The sequence below is a fragment of the Telmatherina bonti genome (genome assembly GCF_933228915.1).
Source record: "Telmatherina bonti genome assembly, chromosome: 15".
Classification (NCBI taxonomy): domain Eukaryota; kingdom Metazoa; phylum Chordata; class Actinopteri; order Atheriniformes; family Telmatherinidae; genus Telmatherina; species Telmatherina bonti.
In genome coordinates this window covers 15,213,526-15,232,557 of record NC_136613.1, presented here as the reverse complement: position 1 = coordinate 15,232,557, position 19,032 = coordinate 15,213,526, and the positions used below count along the sequence as shown (strand labels likewise).

At 37.9% G+C, this 19,032-nt stretch overlaps 2 protein-coding genes across 5 annotated transcripts; one reads left to right on the top strand and one right to left on the bottom strand.

Moving 5' to 3' along the window:
* Positions 1-1,355: 1,355 nt before the first annotated feature.
* Positions 1,356-7,845, bottom strand: spryd7b (SPRY domain containing 7b). Its single transcript, XM_079254016.1, has 5 exons — positions 7,727-7,845; positions 6,017-6,133; positions 5,069-5,235; positions 4,217-4,319; positions 1,356-2,407 (listed from the first exon to the last, which is right to left on the bottom strand). Exons 1-5 carry the CDS (start codon positions 7,830-7,832, stop codon positions 2,310-2,312), a joined length of 591 nt encoding a protein of 196 aa, XP_079110142.1. The 5' UTR covers positions 7,833-7,845; the 3' UTR covers positions 1,356-2,309.
* A 1,005-nt stretch (positions 7,846-8,850) lies between these two features.
* Positions 8,851-18,807, top strand: trim13 (tripartite motif containing 13). Of its 4 annotated transcripts, XR_013771597.1 has the most exons (3): positions 8,851-11,642; positions 14,641-14,716; positions 17,813-18,807. XR_013771597.1 is itself a non-coding variant. In XM_079254251.1 (2 exons), exon 2 carries the CDS (start codon positions 9,474-9,476, stop codon positions 10,668-10,670), a length of 1,197 nt encoding a protein of 398 aa, XP_079110377.1. In that variant the 5' UTR covers positions 8,851-9,340; positions 9,468-9,473; the 3' UTR covers positions 10,671-13,568. The 4 variants fall into 4 exon arrangements, 2 of the variants coding, with proteins under 2 accessions (XP_079110377.1, XP_079110378.1); XR_013771598.1 differs by lacking the exons at positions 14,641-14,716; positions 17,813-18,807 and having other exon boundaries at positions 8,851-11,122; positions 11,560-13,568; XM_079254251.1 differs by lacking the exons at positions 14,641-14,716; positions 17,813-18,807 and having other exon boundaries at positions 8,851-9,340; positions 9,468-13,568.
* The last annotated feature ends 225 nt before the right edge of the window (positions 18,808-19,032 follow it).

The following is a 19,032-nucleotide window of genomic DNA, read 5'->3' as shown; positions in this document are numbered from 1 at the left end:
CACACCTGATTTAAATTACTCTGAGTCTTCAACAACTTGTTGTCAAGCTCTGCCAAAACATTTTGATCCACTAATCCGATGTGTTGCAGCAGGATTTATCCCAAACCTGCAGGACAGTATCAACTGTCCTGCAGTCGACTTTGAGCACAGCAGCAATACAGACACTCTGCCATCTTCTGTGGGCCAAAACTGACTTGAAATGGTCTGAGGCAAAGTGGCTCTGTGGTCAGATAAATGGAAATTTGAAATTCTTTTTGGAGACAATGGGCACCATGTATTGTAGACTAAAGAAAGGAACCATCCAGATTGTTATTTAAAATAACAATCCAGATTGTTATCAAATATAAAAAATGATGAACACCCTGAATGTCTGATTGCATGGGCAGCTTATACACATGTGAAAATGTGATTTATACCCAATGCTGAAAAATGTATGGACACTTTATAGCAACATATGCTCCCATTCAGACAGTCTGTCTTTTAAACAAAAGCCCTCAAATAACTCAGTAAGACAATGTTAAACCACATATTGCATCTATTACAACAGGGAGTCTGGTAGAACTGGTCTGCCTGTTCTCAACACTAACAGAACATTTTGTGCATCAAGAGACAAAAATCAGACAACTGAGGCCCAGAAGCTACAACTCAGTGTTCAACAACGAGACATGAATCTCCTAAAACAAAGTATCTATCTATTTATCTATCCATCTATTTATCTATCGATCTATCTATCTCTACAGACTGTTAACATCATCTTACGCCAATATTTTCCATAATTTGGTAAAATGTCTCAGTTTCAACATAATTCATGTGGTGTATGTTCTATGGAGAATAACATATGAATATGAGATTTGTAATTATAGCTTTCTGATTTTTATTCCCATTTTACACAACATCCCAACATTTTGGGAGCTGAAGTTACAATTTGATTTACTATCCAACTCTGATCTGAGCCAGTACGCATTACGTCAGACCAGGAGGTTCTGGTTTTGTCTCCGTTTATCTGCCTGTTGGAAACTTTATGCTAAACAATTGGTAGAACCTTTATGAAATTTTATTTATTGGTCCTTGTTTAACTTAGATTCCATTACATTTTGGAAGTAATCTGGAAAGAAATTTGTAAACATGAATCTTTTAAAGGATTCTTCACAATATGAGTGGAAATGAGCTTCCTGGTAGAGATCAGCGCTCTCCGAATGTTTTTCTAGTTCTTAAATGCAACAGCTTTGAAAAATTGCTTTCTTTTGCAAAACATCAAAAGAAATTATATCCACTTATCCACAATCAAGACAGGAGTTAAAAAGATGCCTTAAACACAAAAAATTTAATGAATCAACAATATTTGGAATTATACAATAACATCATTAGTGCAGAGACAAGCGTTTGAAATATTTGACTGTTAGACTTCAGCAGCAGATACGCAATGCCAATACAACACAACAGATTGACATCAGTCGATATATCTCTGATCAGAGACAACCAGCGCCAGCTCTGGTAATATCCTGATAGAATAAATACACTTTAAGATTTGACAATGAGAGAAGAAGTATTCAGAGAGGTGATGTGAAAATGTATCCTTCAAATGACAATTATAGTTTCTGCCATTTAAGAAATACTAGATTCTAAAACATCTCTAAGCACCATCTGACATCTGAAACACAGGACATCTCCTGGAATGTGAACCGGTTTGCTTGTGTTTAGTGTTTTCAAACCATATCTGCATGGTGACATAAAATGAAGGTTTTCCACATTCCCACTTTTATTGATTCCTCATTAATCCATTAAACCTTCATTGGCAAAAAATAAAAACCCATCTTGTAATTTAAAAACAAAACTGGAACTGAAATAAATAAAAAATATATATATGATGTATGCTGCGATGCTGTGAGATATATTTATATATGTGTAAGTGTGTGTATGTATGTAAAGAATAAAGTAGTGTGAATAAAACATGGCTTCTGATCCTAAAATATGGAAACATTTTACCATCCTTAGCCCGGTATCCATAAGCAGCAACTTCAAAATGATTCAGTTTACAAGTTCGATTACCACTGAAACAAGGCATTTATTTTACAGACAGTGAAACCCCCATCATAGTTGATCAAAGATCCAACCCACCCTTTTCAAGGACACTCCCTCACTGGTCCAGAGCAGCAGAACAGACAACGGGGTAATCAGGGCAAACTAAACAAGATGCACCTAAGCCACACATAACAATAATATCCAATAAAAGTCAAACTGTAATGTCACAGAGGCTGTGATGAAATTTTGAGGAAGGCGGCAACACAAAGAGAAGCTGAGGTGCTCTTTCAGAAGATTTGTTGTTCAAAGAGGATCTTCTCAAATCCTTGTGGTGGTGTGTGATAGAAGTCACTAAACTGGCAGTCTAAGATGGCACTGTCATCCACTGGAACAACACAAGGTAGACATTAAAGCACAAAGCTAGACATTGGATACATTTTTCTTTGACACTACAACAAAGTCCTTAAAATAAATCTAATGACTAAAAATCTGTCAAATGCCAAAAAGCTGATCAGTAAAGTGAAGTTATATTATTATGAAGAGGAACAATAACATAAGTGCTTTACAGAGACAAATAAAATGCAGTAGTTTTAATGTTCAGAACTGAGCTTTGCTGGTGTGGGAATAGTACTAAATATAAACAGCATTGATGCATCTATTTATTTTCCCATAAAAACGGTATATCTTAGCTATTGGTTTGACTTTTTGAGCAGCTTGAGCAGTTTTCACACATGCACTGCAATTCTGAAATGTTCTAAAGCAGTGATTCCCAACATGGGTTCTGCAGGGCTTTGACTGTACAGACCCTGCGTGATCGTTAAAAGGCAGGCCACACATTGCGCATCCAACTGATCTTCATCCATGTACTCTGAGATTTAGTGAGGTCAGTGAGCTCGTTACAGTAAAGGAAGAGTTAATGTCTATCCTGGTAACATTGATTTTCTTCCTACACCTTTCCATTACTGAAACCTGGCTGAATGACACCAGAGTGAATATGATTCATCCCAATTACCAAAAAAAAAAAAAAAAAAAGAGAGAGAAGCGAGGTAATATGCTAATATTTTCATTTTGGTTTTACTGAAGAAGAGGGCAGCCAGAATACAGCATTTGTGGCAAAGAGCTAACTAATGAAAAAGCATAAAAGCAAGCGTGCTTTCAGCACAGGGTGGGGAAGGGACCACATCTTAGATTGGGAACCACTGTTCCAGAGAGAGCTACAAATTGTGTACAACTGGCTCCTCAATGTTTTGGATACATATATATGAACTTGGTATGAACATAAAATCATCATCATTCTCATCTTCAAGGAGACCCATCAACTATCATCTACAAGCTATGCTCTTCCTGTAGAAAATCTCTGACTGGGAAGTGCTGAATAGATCAATCTGGCCCAGTTGGTTTGCATATTTACCTAATTATCCTAAAAATCTTCCATGTTAATGAGTGAAAAATGCTTTTGGTGACTTGACTCTCAAGGCAAGTAACCTCTCATCTGGCTGAGGAGACAGCACCTCTTCCAAAATCTACACTATAAGTTCACTAAAGTTCAGACACTAATAATTACTTATCAGATTGAACTGTGGTGATAGGAGAGGTGATGTCTGTGGATTTTAGTTGTCACTAAGCAACCCTCTCAAAACAAAGATGTTCAGCAAATGGACACATCGCAGATTTCAAAAGTGCTGTTGTAAGGGCAGACAGTGGTTTTGTTAAACACTGAAGTACTTACGGCAACAAAGTCTATTTATAGGTGTTAAATAGCTACCATCGTTGTAATTTAATGTACTATTTAATGCAGTTTTTGATGCGAGTCAAACAGATTTTAACTTGTTAATTATGTCAACCAAACTCAAAAAGGTGCTGCCCTCTTGTGGGATACACATGAACTGCAACAGCATCTCTTGACAGGGTAAAATGACCGCTTACATCCACGAAGGTTGAATAAAAAATGTTTTTACAGTTGTATACCTGGATGTTGATTGTCATCAAATGATAATATCTCCAAAGTTAAGCTATGGGCTTAACATGGGGAAACATGCACAAATCCTCTTCACAAACAGACTAAACAAACTGACCCTACTGTACAACTTGCCAGGTGGGGGTTAGTCTAAAAGCATCCCTATGGCACCGTGGGTTTTAAATGTAACAAATCTTGATGAAATAGTGAGCATACAAAAGCAGCAAATATGCTTACCATAAACAACGGGGTATACAGTACCCCGGATTCCTGAGGCAGGACAGTGCATGTTCTTTCCGTTCAGATATAAATTCAGCTCCACATGGTCATACGTAATACCCTGTAAAACATCAACACACATGTAAACACCCTCCAAAACACCAGGAAACCTTGTTTTTATCATTAAAAGAACAAGTTTTTTCCTTTTAGTGTCATAGTTTTGCCAATTAAAGTGATGACGATTTCACAGCCTGGATCGCATTTGATTCTAATTACACAGTAATTCTATAGAAAGGATACAAGGCATGTAGGTTTTTAATCCCAGTTCATTCCTGGAGTTTTGTCCTTTCAAAAGTTGCTCCATTTATGAACTGGGCCATGTCTGCCTAAGATTCAAGCATCACTATGTTGACTTTTTTCCATGCAGATGAGCAGCAGCTCCTATTGATGCCAACTGTTTGTGCTTTTCTCACTCGAGGCTGCAAGCTTGTTGGAAGCTGTGTGACTAGGAGTTCTTTTTATCTGAGGAACAGTTCCAATAATTGTTGCAAAGTCTAATACTTCAGAATAATTGTGTGCATGTAGCAAATTCTGGTACAAACAGAAGGAAATTAAATGCTTTAGATGACGTACAGCAGTGTGATTGTCATCATCAGGCTTAAAATAAAGAATTCTGCTCTGATTTTATGGTTCCTGCTTGTCTCTAACAGGAGATCTCAGAAATGCATAATGCAACAACTTCAGGCTGTTTGAGCACAGTGGTGAGAACGTCTATATATTTAGTTGGATGCTGGAAGCAGAAATGACTATGTGATTGTACGTAATCATTTTAATAAATGTTCATATAAATAAACTAAATGTGGTGCTTACCACAATGTCACCCTCCTGGGGAAGGCTGTTCGCAGGTAGCCGATTCTTCTCTTCATTATTGTGGTACACAGACCCATCATGCCTCAGAACCAGGCTGTTTGTGTCTCTGCCTAAAGGCACTTGGTTAAGATTCACTTTCTGGGTGGCAACACCAACTCCCCACACACCTGAAGTCAAATAAAAAAAACACTTGATCATTTAATAGTCTGAATCCCTCTGAACCACAGTTATTATGATGTATTCACATTCTGATATAAAGCAGCTGCAACAGCACATAAGTATGCAGGACTCGCATGCCTGGCACTTCGACAACACACGAGAAACTTGTACATAAAAAAAAACTACTACAAAGCAGATATAGCTTCAGAAACAAATATATAGACCAAAGAAAAATGATCAGTTTCTCAGGTTTTCATCCTTTAGGTGCAGGAACTAGTGAACTGAACAGCTTTGTTTAATTTTCTGTGAACTTGTTAAATTATTTCTCTTCATTTCTAAATAAAATTATTGTTCTTAAATCATATTTTTTTAAAGAAAAATTGCAATATATTAACATAAAAAAATGATGTTTTTGTAGAGCATAAAAAAAGACACACATGCACAAAAAAATACCCCCTGTTCATTTTAAAACAAACTGGTCACAATGGTTTGACTAAAGAATTTTCAGAAACTGGTATTTGGCGGATAATCCTGATTGTAATCACAGGTTTTAAAGGTTTTGGAATGTTTGTTTTTTTTTTTTTAACCAGTTTTTCCACATTGCAGTCAGGCAACTGCACTCTGCAAAAAAAAATTTAAAAAACAAACAAACCAAAAAAAAACACCTCTCAGCTTTGCTTGATGGTTTGTGACCATCCCCCTTCTGAAACCATTCATGAGGTTTCAATATGGTTCTAATAGAGCTGCATGTAGGATAGTAAACAACTTAGACAGAAATTAAGATCTTACCAGTCGACTGGACCTTGAATTCAAAATAGCTTTTGTTCTGGTGCAAAGGAGCGTTGGCAAGGCAGCCTCCTGTGCCACATATCCTCCGACCACTCTTCACAATGACAACATCAGTGCCTGTAAGACAATCACATTAAATCTGACAAATTTAAGCAAATAAAACCTCCAAAACAACTATTGGTGTGCTTTTATTTGGCAAAAATTAATACTTGACCTAATAACTCCATGACAAGAGAAAATGTCATAAGGTTTAATTTATTCATTTATGTGTACACCCTTCCTGTAGAGTGAAAATCATCAAGTGGAATTTAGAGGATTAGCATCAAATACATCTGAATAATTTATTATCAATAAATGTGAGCACCTCTATCAATGTAGATGTTTAGGCAGTTTGCTAATCTGGAGCATTTAGGTTTGCACAAACCAAGGAGGAAAGACATCAGTAGTGATAAGAGAAACAACTGTTGCTGGGCAATAATCTGAAAAATGAATAGTAATTTTCTATTTAAAGTCCACCATTCTACAGTAACAGAGTTTATCAACATTTTCCACACCATTATTGATTATTTGAGCTTGTTTTGTTACCATAGGACCGTTATCAGCCATTAACTCCTCTGAACATAGCATGATTCCAATAAAAACCTTTGTCTGACAGCTAAATCTCGGTTAAAATTTGGTCATACAAGAGTATGATGATTTTAGCACGCCAATAAATCTCCAACAGAAAGTCTGAGAAAGAATGGGACCAAGGTGTTGCAAAGTCCAGATCTCAATATGACTGAAATGATGTGGCAGGACTTTAAGCGGCTGTGCAAAAACAAATCAATGCAAACCACAACACATCGAAGGGACATTATGAAGAAAAGAAGGCCAAGATTCCTCCGTAACAATGTAAGAACTGATATAATAAAGGATAGCATAGGCAATGTTTCTACAAGCTTACTCAAATTTTCCACAATTTCTGCATACTGGCTTAGTTTCTTTTTTTTTTTTTGTAAACTAAATGGAGTTGTTCATGTGAAGCTGAATTTACTTCATTTTAAAACCTGCAAGAAACTGTTTGTTTTCATTGCCCCTGTCTTTATGTTAAATCTTAGCTGTAAGAGTTTATAGCTGAATCAATATCTGCTGCATAAATATATTCTCTTAAGAAACTTTACAATTTAACTGGGTTAATACTGGGAGAGATCTGAAAGAAAAGAATCTACTTGCAGCATTTCTGTGCTTGTTTTGCTGGTTTAGTTACGTAAATGCTTCTTCCATTCAAAGCAAGGAGCATGACCCTGATAATATGTTTAAACTTTACACAAGATGATTCTTGCGTGAATGATTCAAGATTATTCCTGCTAACACGCACACCATTATCATTTTACATCAATTCAAATCGTTTTGGTGTATTCTGTTATGTACATCTGATCTAAAATCAGATATCAACCATCAATATCAGGGTGAATATCTGCAGTTAGTATTATATGCTAGTTGCAATTACATTTAAATAAGTTATACACCTACAACTAATTGTGTTAGGATATCTAACTGCTTTTAAATGCCTAGAAGAACAGGTTTACGCAAGTGTCTAAGGTTAGGAGTGAACCTCAGCTAACATGCTAAATTTATCGGCGGAAGTGGGAAACCATCAGGTAGCGAGCGCACAGCCAGCTGGGTGTCAGGAAGGCATCAGTAGTGGAAAGTCATCACCAACATACTTACCCATGTGATGAGTATCCAGCTGAACAGTGGGCATCTCTTTGAGGGGAATATGCCCCGATCCGCCCTCGCCGCAACAGCCAAAACAACACGTAAACATCGCTGCCATTCTTGTCCCGACTCTAGCGACACATCCGGAAAAGGATCAAACCAAAGAGCGCATGACATCAAGACGTTAAGAGGCTCCTTTAACACAACAGCGCCATCTCGCGGCAAACGTCGGAACTACATAGGCCCCTGCTCCCTCACTGTATCCAATCACAGTGGGTAAGATAGGCAGTTGCTCCTGATGGCATGGAAACAAGGGAAGAAAATCGAGGTCAAAATTTCTCCACGTGACTAAGTAACTATTGGGTATCGATGTTACATAACCTCGAGTGAACTGAAAGTAGTTAATGGGGGTGGAAGCATAATCCATTTAAGGGGTGAATCACTAATATAACCATTCATACTGCAGAGCATACTGCAGAAGTTTATTTTCATTCAAGTTTACTACTGCTGATCTCCAGTATTGCTTGTTTTTTAGGCTGGATACTATTAGCTTACAGCTGTCTGTCAGGAGTTGTTCAACACTGATGCTCACTTTTTATGTTAGATAATATACTTATGTGAACACACGTCCGCATTTCAGAGCTTTAAATACTCACAGCCGCATGTAGATGAGTAAAAACACAAGTGACTAAAGTCATCCAGAGTAGAAACGTGCCAGGCTGAGCTAAAATCTAGTTGACAGCTTTTCACGCTGTAATGTTTTGCATGGCAACAGCCCCTCCCCCATCCTACAAGCAGGGTTCCTCTGCAAATTACCCTGCAGCTACAAAAGCGTAAACCTCTAAGTATATCCCAATGTCGCTGTCAAAGTACTCGCAATATATCGAGGTTTCACATTTCAGTCCAAATATAACACATTTTAATTGATCTATTCACAAAAACCAACAAATAAGGTTAGTACTAATCCTCTTTGCGGGACCGAAAGAGTTAACTGTGCACCCGGAAAGGGCGAAGTCTGCACAGCAACAAGCGCCATGATTACGTTGCACTGAGCGCCTCAGCAGCTGGTGAGTGATTCTTTTGGTCCAGTAGTTGCATGTTACTATGCGCTTGCAAAATCTGTCACAGCCCTCTTTCGGTACCTTGCCAACAGAAGCAACACTAATGCGAAGCCAGATAGTCGATAATTTGTCGCACTGGATTGGTTAAGAGGCGGTCATTTAGGGCTAAATTCAGCTTAACCATCGTACTGCTGTTCCACTATACAAAACAAACGGAGAAAAAAAAAAAACCTCGTAGTTCAGTTGTTTTTGTACCTTTTAGGTTATGGCTGACTTTGATTTCTAATCGGTCTACAAAATGGTCACGTTTCTTTTTCTGCTAACTTGTATGAGATATGAATGAGCGGGATGTCGCTTGACCAGAGTGCAAATGGAGCTCTTGGCAGCGCTCGTGCCAGTCTTTTACGCGGGTACGGCGAAGCAAGTCGGTTTCACTTTCAGGATGGGAATACTTCAAACGCATCTGGGACGTGACTCCAAAATCTGTATCCTTTGCGATGCTACGGTATTTTCGTGTAACTTACTGGCTTTTCAGCCTTAGTGAACAACATCCCTCTGGGTGTGGGTGTGTATCATGTTGCTCCCCCCCTCCCTTTTTAAAAAAAAATTTTTTTTTTGAGTGTTGCTGTCTTTTTTAAAATCTAAATTAAGCAATTATTTGACGCCTGGGTGATGTGTTGATGTGTTTACAGGATACAATGGAGCAGCTGGAAGAGGAGCTTACGTGCCCAGTGTGCTGTGGTCTGTTCGAGGACCCACGGGTCTTGCTGTGCTCTCACAGCTTTTGCAAGAAATGTTTGGAGGGACTCTTGGAGGGGAACCGAGGTCCAGTTTTCAGAATACCTCTCAAATGTCCCACTTGCCGCAAAGAGACCCCTCACAATGGCGCGAATAGCCTGCAGATCAACTATTCTCTCCGCGGGATAGTTGAAAAGTTCAGCAAAATAAAGGTGATGCCTAAAATGTCTGTATGTAAACAGCACTGCGACCAGCCTCTCAACATTTTCTGCTCCACCGATTTAAAGCTCATTTGTGGATTTTGCGCAACGACGGACGACCATAAAGGGCACAAGTTCAGTTCCTTGGAGGATGCTTATGAGCAGGAGAAAGATGGGTTTGCGAAGCTGCTTCACGATGTGGAGAACTGGCAGAGCGCAGATATCCTGTCCTGCCTGGAGACACTACAAGTGAGTAAGAAAAAGGCGCTCCAATCGGTGAGCAAGGACGCGGAGAAGGTGGCGGAGTACTTCGACAAGCTCGTCGGCGCACTCGAATGCAAGAAGAACGAGATACTATCAGACTTCGAAACACTGAAGCTGGTGGTGATGCAGGCATACGACCCGGAGATCACCAAGCTGAGCGCAGCGCTGGAGGAGCAGAAAAGAGCGCTCGGCATCGCCGAGTCCTTCAGAAACGTCACAGACCCCCTGCGTTTTCTGCAGCAGATGCAAGAATTTCGAGAGAGGCTGAAGGTCCTCAGAGAAACTCCCTTGCCTTCCCAGAAAGACACAGACATCGGCCCTCTTGTGCGCAATTTCGACGTTAAAAACTGGGATTCCGTTCAGCTGAAAGAAGTGGACAAAATCTGCGTCCCCCACGAGAGCGGCGCCTACAGAATCGATGGCTCACGGATGCCGATGCCACGGCGGATCTTTCGTAGGGTCGTTTTCTGGCTGGCTTTTCTGTTGCTGGTCGCACTCCCACCGCTGTTACTGTCACACAACATTGCTCCTGACGTGTCCTCACAAATCCAACCGGTTGTTTCTAAAATTTCCACCCACACTGATGCCTACCTGAAGGAAATGACTGACATGTGCACACGTTTGATGGATGCAGGTCAGGAATGCATTGCCAAGTTAGTGAACTCCGCTGCCCACTTTATTGGCATGTTGTAAGTTATATTAACTATCTGGCATCTCACAATCTTAATTACGAAGAGCTATGTGAGATGTAGCTATAGTGGAAGTGGAAACACCTTGTTTACAGTGTTTTTATTTTTTATTTTTACCGTTTTTGCTGAAGCTGTAACCTCAATCAAGCCATAGAATCCAATCAATCAAACAAATCCTCAGTCAGCAGCATATATTTACATAATTTAGACACTAAAAACAAATTACTTTCAATATGTGCACGCTGTTCCCTTTTTTATACTCTGAACATTTCACTTACTTGTCAAAGATTATTTTGACAAATAAACCTGAGAAATCTGAATCACTTCTATGATTGCATTTTTTTTTCTTTTTCTAGTGCGACACAAATGAGTCCAGCTGTAGTGAACAGTGAAACCATGGCCTGCCCCCTCTCACCCAGCGCGTCTGCACCACAGTGATGCTGCAACCTCTTCAAGGTTACAAACGTTATGTAACGGGGCCGTGTGAAATATTCAGCAGGCTGCAGATATATACGGCGCAATGGAAGAAATACAAATATTGCTCTGTGATCGATTTTCATAAAGCTAAAAAACTTCAGAACTCGATCTCAATTGAGTGTTTTTAAAAACATATATGATGATAAGCTCTTCTTTCTCCCCCCACAGGATCCATTTCAGTTCATGCAGATCATTTGTTGCATAACTATTGGATCTGTTATGTTAAACGTGCTTTTTTAAACTCCCGCAATGATAAAGGATATGAAAGAAACTGACTTACGTCTAATATAGGAACTCTTAAACGTTTTTTTCCTCTTCAGCAACAGTGGTCTTTATTAAAAATAGGTCAGATCAAACGTGAATTTTTACAAATGATCATTTAACCCTCCCCCCCTGTTTTTTCCTGTGTTATATAGGTTGCTTAATCGCCGAGGAGGTAAATCCTAAAACTAGACCACGAAGTGCATCCGTGATGTCAGCACTGACCATAATTCTGGATGTACGTCATGACCCAGCTGTACATATATATAGATTTCTGTTGCCAGGCAAATAAAGGATGAAAATAAAGGACTGCATTAATATTTCAATTGCCATACCATGCAGAGTCAAGCAGCAGCCTGAAAGAAGTCCAAATAAATTTATATTAGGTGAGAATGAAAATTTGTGCAAAGCAACGCAAGAGCCACGGTTTCCTACTTTCTGTCAAACACGGGCCTCTTGTGACTGACATTAAGGCAATCAAACAAAAATCACAATTAACTGTGACTAAATATCCAAATTAAAAATTATTTTGTCTCTGCAGCTTATAGGCTAACCGCTTTAAGGTCCCATTGCTCCCTTTTCCAGCATATGGCTGCGGACTCATTTAATACCATTTGCATTTAAATCCGAGGTTTATAGTGCTTATTTTACCCAATCAACATACGAATCAAGCACTGAGTTCAATAAAGCTTTTTATGTGAGGAAAATTATTTTTGCAATTAAAGAAAACAAAGTCAAAATAAACAAATAAAAGCAAGGTAAAAGATCAAGGCAATTCTGCAGGTTTTCCAGGATGCGCACAAAGTTTGTAAAAAATAATTTTAAAAAAAAGGGATACTATATTGTAAAAGAGGTTTAAAAAAAAAAGGATAAAATAAAACGAATTTAAGCCCGCTTAGACACTGCTCGAACACACTGATGCAAACGGAGATGATGCATGTGTGTGTGTGTGTGTGTGTGTCTTTTAACAATTATAATTGGATTTTTAAAAAAAAAAAAAAAAAAAAAAAAAAAAGCCTTTTAATATAAATAAACGAATACGGAAATAAAAAAAAAATAATAGAAATGAAAAATATTAATGGTCATCTTATTAAATTTACTCATTCACACACACATTTTTCAAGTCATTGTTACTCTGATATATATTTTAACGTGTGTTGAGTAAATTCGGCTGGGTGTTATTCACGACAGTCTAGATGCATATTCTACATGTATTGAGGACAAATATGTCTGAGTTACGGGAAAAAAAAGTCTGCAAAAATCGTTATTTTCTCCATAAAGACCTTTTCCAAAAACTGAAAAAAATAAAACAAATGAAAAATGGCCATTATTTAATTAATCAGCCCCAGTCTGACCAGTTATTCCTTTAAATCTCAGTTAATGCTCATCGTGAAATGTACCATTAGAGGAAGAGGCCTAAAGGCCAAATGGAGGGGAAAGCTGCAGCGTGCGTTCATCCATGGAGAAAAAAAACTAACACTGGACCTAAGCCGTTTACATTACAGAAAAATAATAAATGATCCCATGATCTCACACTGACATCTAAAGAATGGTAAGATTAGTTAAACACGTGTAACCAGTTAACTTTGATCTCATTTTAATCTGCTCGTTTTATTCCAATGTAGCTCTTTTAAAGCTTGTGCGGTGTTATTTAAACAGCTCTGATATCATAATGGCATCTTAATCAGAATGTATGTAGGTTTTATGAAAAATAAATGTTAAAAAAGGCAATATTTTAGATTTTCTCTCTAAATCGGACACTGCGGAGATTCCTAGAATGCGTCCACGTCCACCACGAGAACACTGATCAGTGTAGCCGCGAGACCCAGAAAACTTATTTACTAAATAGCATAAATATTTTAGAAAGACAACTCTTGAAATTCTGCCGATAGAAACCAGATTATTAGATAATGCAATATTTTGTTATGAAAAGTCAAATGCAACCATATTGTTGATAAATCTTGCTTATAATAGTGTTTGTAATGATCCGAATCTGTAGAATCACTCACGCTGATCAGGCCTCGTGACTCCAGCAGCGCTGCAGAGGCCACGCGGGCCGTCACGCGCGTTACTTCCTCAGCGATGTAAACACTCATCAGTGGCAGTGGACACTTTTACAGTCCATCCATCTATTTCGCACCGCTTTATCAGGGCTCGGGTCGTAGGGACAATAGTCTCTGCAGCGAAGCCCAAACCTCTGTATCCCCCCCCCCCCCCCCCCCCCCCCCCCCGACAGGGTCTTCCAGCTACCCAGAGACGTCCCATCCCCAGCCGGCTTAGGCACGTTTAGAGCTTTAACAAAATTTAAAAAAAATAAATAAATAAAATAAAAAAAAAAACCTTCAGTGAACAGCTTCCAAATCAAAAATGAGTTAAAGTCACGACTGAAACACGGTAGACAAAAACCTTTTAAACTTTTATTTCCCAAGTGTAAACAACATACAAGCATGAAGTGTCAACATGAAACAGTGAGGCAGGTAATACCAGTGTAAGAAGCATCTCCAGCAGGTTTGTCAGAGTCCACTCAGCAGTGGTTAGTTATGCTGATTGTGAGTGGTCAGCTTTGCTTCAGCAGCACGATCAATACTGGAGACTTCAGCTACACTTAACTCCAATATTTACGTGCTGCTACAGTAAAGCAACCAGCAAACCAGAGTGAGAAGAAGTAATTCACAACTTTTTATCAACAGGAAAAAACAATCACCTTAGTAGATTCACCTTAGACCGCTGAAAAATAGCCTGCTTCCAAAAATAGATATTACTCCTAAAAAGGGAACATGCCTAAACAATTAGAGAAACTTAAAGTGACATTAGTGTTGTATATTCTGGCTTTACTGCGGCAGCACATTATGGCCTGCATCTCAGAGTAACCCACAAACCATTCCGTGCTGCTACAGCATCACCAGTACTGCAGTCGAGGTCCCTCCAGCTCTGGCATTTTGCACCTCTCTCATCATCCAGCCATCGTTTCAGGATTACACATTTACAAATGGCTACAGGCATATTACCCGTCCACCTAAAGACTTTCTGATGATTGCCACCGTCAAACTGAACTTTTCCATCCACTTCACCGGCAGGCAATGAGGCTCTGAAACACACAGAAAAAGCAGGTTTTGTTATTAGACTTCATGTTCAACATTTTATGAACAAACTCACATGCATGTGCACAGACATTTACATTTATATGTATGTTGAAAAGCTTTAACTCTTTTTTTCTTTCCTTCCCTCCACCACAGTCACAATGTTCGACTGGGCTTTGATGTTAGGTGATAAGGTTGGCTCAATATTCCAAAGCTGCTGGACGAGGATGAGGTTAGGCTCTCCACAGGCATGTGATGCTCTTCCACAACAACCTCAGATAAATATTTTCTTTATGGATGCTGCTGAATGCACAGGGGTACTTTCATGTTGAAACAAGAATTCAAAGTGCTGACTAAGATCATCACTATATGTTGTTGTATTTGGATTCTTCTCACAGGGGTCAAGCAGTTGAGAGACTATCCTCGAGAACATTAAGTAGCGTTGCAGATTCCTAATCTAAACTACTGAAGCTAAACAAGTCATTCACTTTGCATGAAAAGCAGGAAAAGGACAACTTTAAAACCACTGCCACAAATAGTATACTAATGTGAAACAGCTGACACAATGAGTTTGTAATCATTTTACAACACTAATGAAATCTAAACTCAGTGAAAACAAGAGGCAAGCTTAACAAGAAACCCAGAACCCTTTTCTGTTATTTAACTCTGAATTAACTCACTTCACTATGCAGTTTACATAATATGCCAGTATTTTCAGTCCCAATGACCTGCATAGAAGCAGCTTGCTGGGTCTCTCCCAAAACTACTCGTGTCATTAATTAAAAAATCTATTTCCTAACATCACAGACATCTTTCCACGCCTGACAAACCTGTACACACTAAGTGAATTGGTTTTTGTTGGAATGTGTGCAGCGAGTATTGACAATTTCGTGTCAATATGTTTATCTTAATTGTTTTTAAAATGTTAGTGTATGCTACAACAACTACGTGTCAAAGGACTGCAGGTGGAAATTAGCAGCTTTTCTATAGCTTGTCACCAAACATATACTACTCACAGAGATTGGCGTATTTGGCTTGTTAAATTATTTAAGAATGAACCTAAATGTACTTAATTTGACTTACTTTAAAACCACTATTTAAAGTGTACAATTGTTAAATGTTTAAGTACTATTTGACCAGCAAGCTGTTCTCTTACAAAGGTGATACAAAAAGTGTCTGAAGCATGAATTAACCACTTAATGATCTTATTCAATTACAGCTTGTATCTGAACAGTCCCTTTTCATCAACCTGTTCACATTTACACACCATACCAAGACCAAACCTAACACATGGCAAGTTATTGAGACACTGACATTTTCATGTTGTGGTATACCCCGGACTGTTGTTCATTCTTGTATAAATAAATTGTGTGAAATGAAGGAATAACCATAACATATTCTGCTTATGTCTACGCTCATGATTTAATATCAGTGTTACGTCAACTTTATACTTTTCCTGTATATTCCACCTGAATTTAAAAATAACCCATAACTTTTTGTGAGTAATGTAAATTTGCAATTGTGTATGTTCCTGTCAAATAAGAGACTAATTTAAGTTCAAGCCTGAAATGTCAGGTAAAGCGATTTAAAAAAACAAAAACAAAAACATAACTTACAAGCTTACAAGGTGGAATCATAAAAATGTTGCAACTTTAGCTGCAAAATGTTTAAAGATATCTTTATAAATATCCAAAGATTATTTCAATTTTAACATACTATACCCTTCAATGCAAAGGTTTTGGTTTGTAAATTTGTTAGAATAACTTTTGTATCTTGGTAATAATCCCAAAGGAGATTGGCTGTAGCGATTGTGTTGCCACTAGAGGTCTCAATGGACCTCTCATTATGATCTTGTCTGAAATGGACCTAATAGTCTGAATCTAACAACATACCCAACATACTTTCCTTCCAATGAAGCACTGACAAGTTATGCATTTCTTTTTTTTCTTTTGCCTCTCTACACACTCAAAATGCCACAGTTCAGATGCCAATGCATTCATTCACTGATTTTAGAAAAGTTACTTACTTTTCTCATTTTTCCTTTAAACACAATGATGGACAACTGGATATCAGGAAAATAAACAAATAACAACAACTGGTGGTCATCGCTTATCAAGACATTTATACTGTCTGACAATCAAGGCTGCTTTTTGTTGTGCCTCCCAAAAATAAAAAAAAAGTTTTAAGAAAGGCTATTAAACTTTACCAGTCCTTACCTAAAGTAGGTCACAGTACAAAATGGTCCTATTCCTAATTTATTACATTTCAACAAATGAAAGTGAATGACAATCTCAATTAACATTAACTGAAAAGTCAGAAGTAACATGCAGTGAAGCTGAAATAGTAAATACGGTTTAAAATAAACAGCTATAATAAAAAGGTTTAGCTTACAATGCCATCACCACATAACGCATCACCATACAAAACTTTTACAAATAAAAAGGTATTTTTCTGAAGTCAGTTAAAACTCAAGGGGAATGGACTCGGGGAAGCAGGGATGAATAAGTGTTTTAGAAATACAATTCGACTGGCAACATTATACATCAGTCATGCAGTCATCAGAAGATACACTATGTGTCGTTTTTTTCTATGTCAAGGCAAATGCCTTTTCTGATAAGACATTAATGAAGAGGTCAGTGTTGTTCAGTCTGAGACACAAGCAGGAGGGTGGAAAGATGGTGAGGACAGATAAGTACAGCTCAGTATTTTCAATACTGATATTGTGTAATCATGTGTAATTAAAATTAAGATTATATGTAAACAATTTTTGTTTGCGCAAGCTAATGTAGTATATGCTAATTAAATGAGAAAATTAAATGCACTTTCAACCTCTTTTTTTTTTTTTTTAAACTACCAGGTTGCTACAGTGTTGTACTACTGGACTGTATCACCACTGATAGGCAGTGAAGAGGTTAAATATAATATAATATAATATAATATGCAAAAAGAAAGTGCCTATAATTTGGGGGGGTGAGAAAAAAAAAGTAAATGTTGGTTGGATCTCTCATTAAAATTGATAATCACAAATTTCCATTTGCACATTTATTTTAATTAATAAAACCTGTGCTAGGCCATTTTGATTATCTCATGTTTGCTGTAATGTGTAGCAGTAAACTGAAGCTTAATGAAAAATACTTTTACTTACACCATCCTCACTATCACCCCCCCCTCCCCAAAAAATAAAGTAAAATAAAATAAATCCAGAGGGACCAAATCAGACAAGTTGACTAATTTTCCTTTAGGATAGTCATTCCTTTACAACTCTAGTTGAAAACTGTTTACATCAATTGCTCTAACCTCTCCCTATTTTCTCTCCCTCCCCTTTCAGGAAGCATGCCCAGACATGTCACCTTCACTGCTCTGCCTTTTTAACCCATTCCTGACACTTGCTCCCCATTCAGTGACCTCAAAGAGTCACCTGACCCTGGGGTTGAAAGGTCAAGTAACCTCCTACACCCTGCCGGGTTCAGGGACATGGACATGACAACCCATCACCTCCCCAGATCAAGTGGTCTGGGCTTGCCTCTTCTGGTGTGTTTTACACAGTCAAGATTTGCACGGACATCCTAAGGGGGAAGAAAACAGGATAGATTTCCTACCTATTCACCTCAAAAGATCCATGTTAAAAACATTACTGGGTAATGCCACTTAAGACGACCTAGAATACAATGACAGATGCACTTTTTATCTCTCTATTCACGTTGGCACCCTAACAAAAACACATCCTTTTACAATTACAAATCCATCCCTTCAGAGTGCAAGCCAAATAAACAACAGGTTTTAGGCTAGCCAAATCATTGTTGTGTTGGCTTTGGCAAGGAATAAACACATTACAAGTGTACTATGAAGACAGTGCCACATCATAAGAATTTAGAATTAAATATATTGCACTACTGGGTAAATTTTACATAGCACAATTTATCTTCAATATCTGCTCTATACAAATTTATCCATTGTCAAAATTGAAAATGAATGAAATGCCACAAATTATTTTTGGAACGCAAGTGTAAATACAGCACAGGTGAAGAATTTTACTCAGTGGATGAGAGATGCTACCAATGTGAAAGACCTCTGTTTCGAAACAAAACAGCAGTGCTGTAATGGTATGTGTTAATCCAAGAAAAGCCTGTTACATTTGCACACCCAGTAAAACACGTCAGACAGAGGAACAGACAGAGTGACAGGGATTCCCTGGAAGATCCAGCAATACCTTGTCACATGAACTACTGGCACATATAATCACAACTTCACAGGACGATAGCAGATATGAGTGATATGACTCCATAGTCATAGAATAGTCTCTTCCACTTACTACCAGATGTGACTGAGAAAACCTCTACACAGAAGATATATATGTCTGTACTGATAAATTATTTCATACTGTGAAATTTTATATATATATATATATATATATATATATATATATATATATATATATATATATATATATATATATATATATATATATATATATATATGTATAAATATAAACATTTGATATAATAGTGAATAATAAATGGATAGCCATTCCTGAAATCTGTATGGTGT